The sequence below is a fragment of the Phalacrocorax carbo genome, chromosome 1, assembly GCF_963921805.1.
Source record: "Phalacrocorax carbo chromosome 1, bPhaCar2.1, whole genome shotgun sequence".
NCBI lineage: Eukaryota > Metazoa > Chordata > Aves > Suliformes > Phalacrocoracidae > Phalacrocorax > Phalacrocorax carbo.
This window is the reverse complement of record NC_087513.1, coordinates 146838294-146840853: the sequence shown is the minus strand read 5'-3', so window position 1 is coordinate 146840853 and position 2560 is coordinate 146838294. Positions and strand designations below refer to the sequence as shown.

The 2560-nt window shown below is 40.9% G+C and overlaps 1 protein-coding gene across 1 annotated transcript; it reads left to right on the top strand.

Annotated features, from left to right (window-relative positions):
* Positions 1-1208: 1208 nt before the first annotated feature.
* On the top strand, positions 1209-1628 carry LOC104043370 (histone H2A-beta, sperm). The gene has a single exon (XM_009502980.2). The coding sequence runs from the start codon at positions 1209-1211 to the stop codon at positions 1626-1628; it is 420 nt and encodes a 139-aa protein (XP_009501275.2).
* The last annotated feature ends 932 nt before the right edge of the window (positions 1629-2560 follow it).

The window sequence follows — 2560 nt, the reverse complement described above, 5'->3', positions numbered from 1 at the left end:
TGTGGTTTATGTGCCTTTGAATGCAGGCTGTAGCAGAGCACAGGCTAGGCAAAAATAAGAATTTTTGAAGGTAATGGGATATATTTATAATGCATAAGGAAAGAATTGGGGTTATGGTGGACTTTATTCTGTTTTGTAAGTTAGCTGCATTTGTAGCATAATATGTCTCTAATGTGATTGATCAGAGTATGAAAATTATTGTCTGATAATGTGGATAAAGAGTTACAGTTTAGTTTGCTTGGATTTTATTATGGGCTGGGATTTTTTTGTTCCCCTCTCCCAAATCTTATTCTGATTTTTCTTAAATATTTAAATCTCTTTGTAAAGACTATGCAAAACCCTTCCACATGTTAATCTAAAAATGAATGTTCTTGTATATTACAAACAGCTGTGCTGGAAGCTAACTGTCCTATTTACTCATAGATTAGAAATGTTATTTAAATGAGTATTTTGCCACTCCAATTGTAAGAGTACTCTAACTGGGCTGAATTTCCTTAATCTTGAATAAGTAGACAGTAATTTCTGTTCTTCAGTCTGCATTGTGCTGTCCAAGTCAATTATTCCTTTTCTTGGTGCAGAACACCTCTAGTGCTCTTACAGCAGCCAGAGAATATCCCTTGGGGCATTAATTTAGAACTTTGTATAAAAACATCTTGGAGTATTTTGGGTATAAGATGCTGTGGGCTGCAGGAATTGTTCAATTGTTATATTTAAAATGAAAGATCTAACTTGATAATGGAAGAAGATAGAATACAGATTCCTCTTGCAAGAAAAGGCAGGCTTGGCTTCAAGTTAGCTTTGAGGTAATGATGTTATAGTGTTTAAGAAAATCTTAGTGAAGACCCACTGTGCCTCAACCCCAGATATCTTCCAAGGAGCCAGGAAAAGTCTGTCTCCTTTCGAGCTCTTCATATCTATTTCAGTAAGCCTTTCCTGGCAGGTTGTCAGACCACTCTGGTTTTTACAGCAAGGTCTCTCTCCTGAAACGTAGGCTGTAAAAGAGTAGCAGTAGTTAAAGTCTTAGCTCTTCTCTTAATGAACTGTAGTATGTGGCTCACTCTTTCCTCATAAAAGAGCAAGATTCTTTCTTGGTGTGGAAGAACAGAAATTATAACCTTGTTGTTGTCTCCTCTTGCTATCAGTTAGCTGTAGCTGAAGTGCCTGGGTACTCTGAAAACCTCCAACCCTTTGTCTCCTCACCCGTCAGAATGTCTGGACGTGGAAAGAAACACATAGTGCCTGGCAAATCTGGAGCTACACTGAAGAAAACCAAATCAGCCATGGCTGGTCTGCAGTTCCCTGTGGGTCGTGTCTACAGGTTCCTTAAAAGAGGGAACTACGCTGACAGGATCGGTCCTGGTGCTGCCATCTACCTGGCTGCTGTGCTGGAGTACCTGACCGCAGAGATCCTGGAGCTGGCAGGGAATGCTGCACAGGAAAACAAGAAATCCAGGATCCTGCCCAGGCACATCCAGCTGGCTGCGAGAAATGATGATGAGCTGAACAAGCTCTTCTCCTCTGTGACCATCCCTCAGGGAGGGGTGTTGCCAAATATCCTTTCCCAGCTCCTTCCCAAGAAAACTGTCAGAGGTGTTGCTCCTTCTCAGGAACAAGGTGATAGCCACTGAAACTTGCTTTTCCTGGTCTGGTCTGTGCAGTTATGGATGATGGGATGACTCGGTAGCACTAATTTGTATTTATAAAAATTATTTGTCAAGTATTTTTCCTGTTAATTTTAATACCTTTTTAAAGCTTGTAATAAAGTTCCTAGAATGCAACACTGTTCTCCTTTCTTTTCTCAGCTCCCCTTCCAGGGATGGAGAAACCCAGAAACTGTCCAAAAAAAGTCTAGCATACCACCCAATGACTTTTTAAAAAAAAGTCAAGTACATGTTACTTTTGAACATGTTACAGGTAACTCTTGTGGAGCAGGCAAAGGAGTCAAAAGCTATGCTGCCATTTGTATTAATGTGAAGTTTTCCTATATCACAGATTCATCACACAATTACTTCGGTATCTCAGAGGTTGTTTAACTCTGCTTTAGAAGTTTATAAACCTGTGCTTTAAAGTCCTATTGCTCATAACACTGTGGTGAACAATTAGCTCTCTAGGTTGCTTTAACATGATACTAAATCTCTATCCCCCCATCTTGTCATAACTAGCATAGGTAGGTTATTTAAAATTTTGTGCAATACTTGTGCTGTTGGTAGAGGTGACTGTCTTGCTTCTATCAGTGCAGAAAGCCCAAAAGTCTCTGTATCCAAACAAGCCCCCAGGCTTTTGCTGACCAAGTCATTAAAATTCTTCCCCTGGGAAAGTGCTCATAGTGGGTACTGGGGCTTGCTGTTGAACTAGAAACCAGGGATTAGGATCAGTCTGCCCCTGAGGCAGTATCTCATAGACTTCATAGCATCTCACACAGAGAAAAGATAGTTAGGGCCAGCTTCCTTAACTGTAGCTGGAGCATGAGCTCTTCATTTGAACAAGATCTGCCTGTCTTGTTAAGTGTGGCCTAGCTCCTTTGCCCTTTCAAGGCATGAGGGTGTCAGAACCTACTGGC

What these genes read in the sequence shown, in the direction of transcription:
- LOC104043370 (XM_009502980.2), top strand. Translation starts at nt 1,209, where the DNA reads ATGTCTGGACGTGGAAAGAAACACATAGTGCCTGGCAAATCTGGAGCT.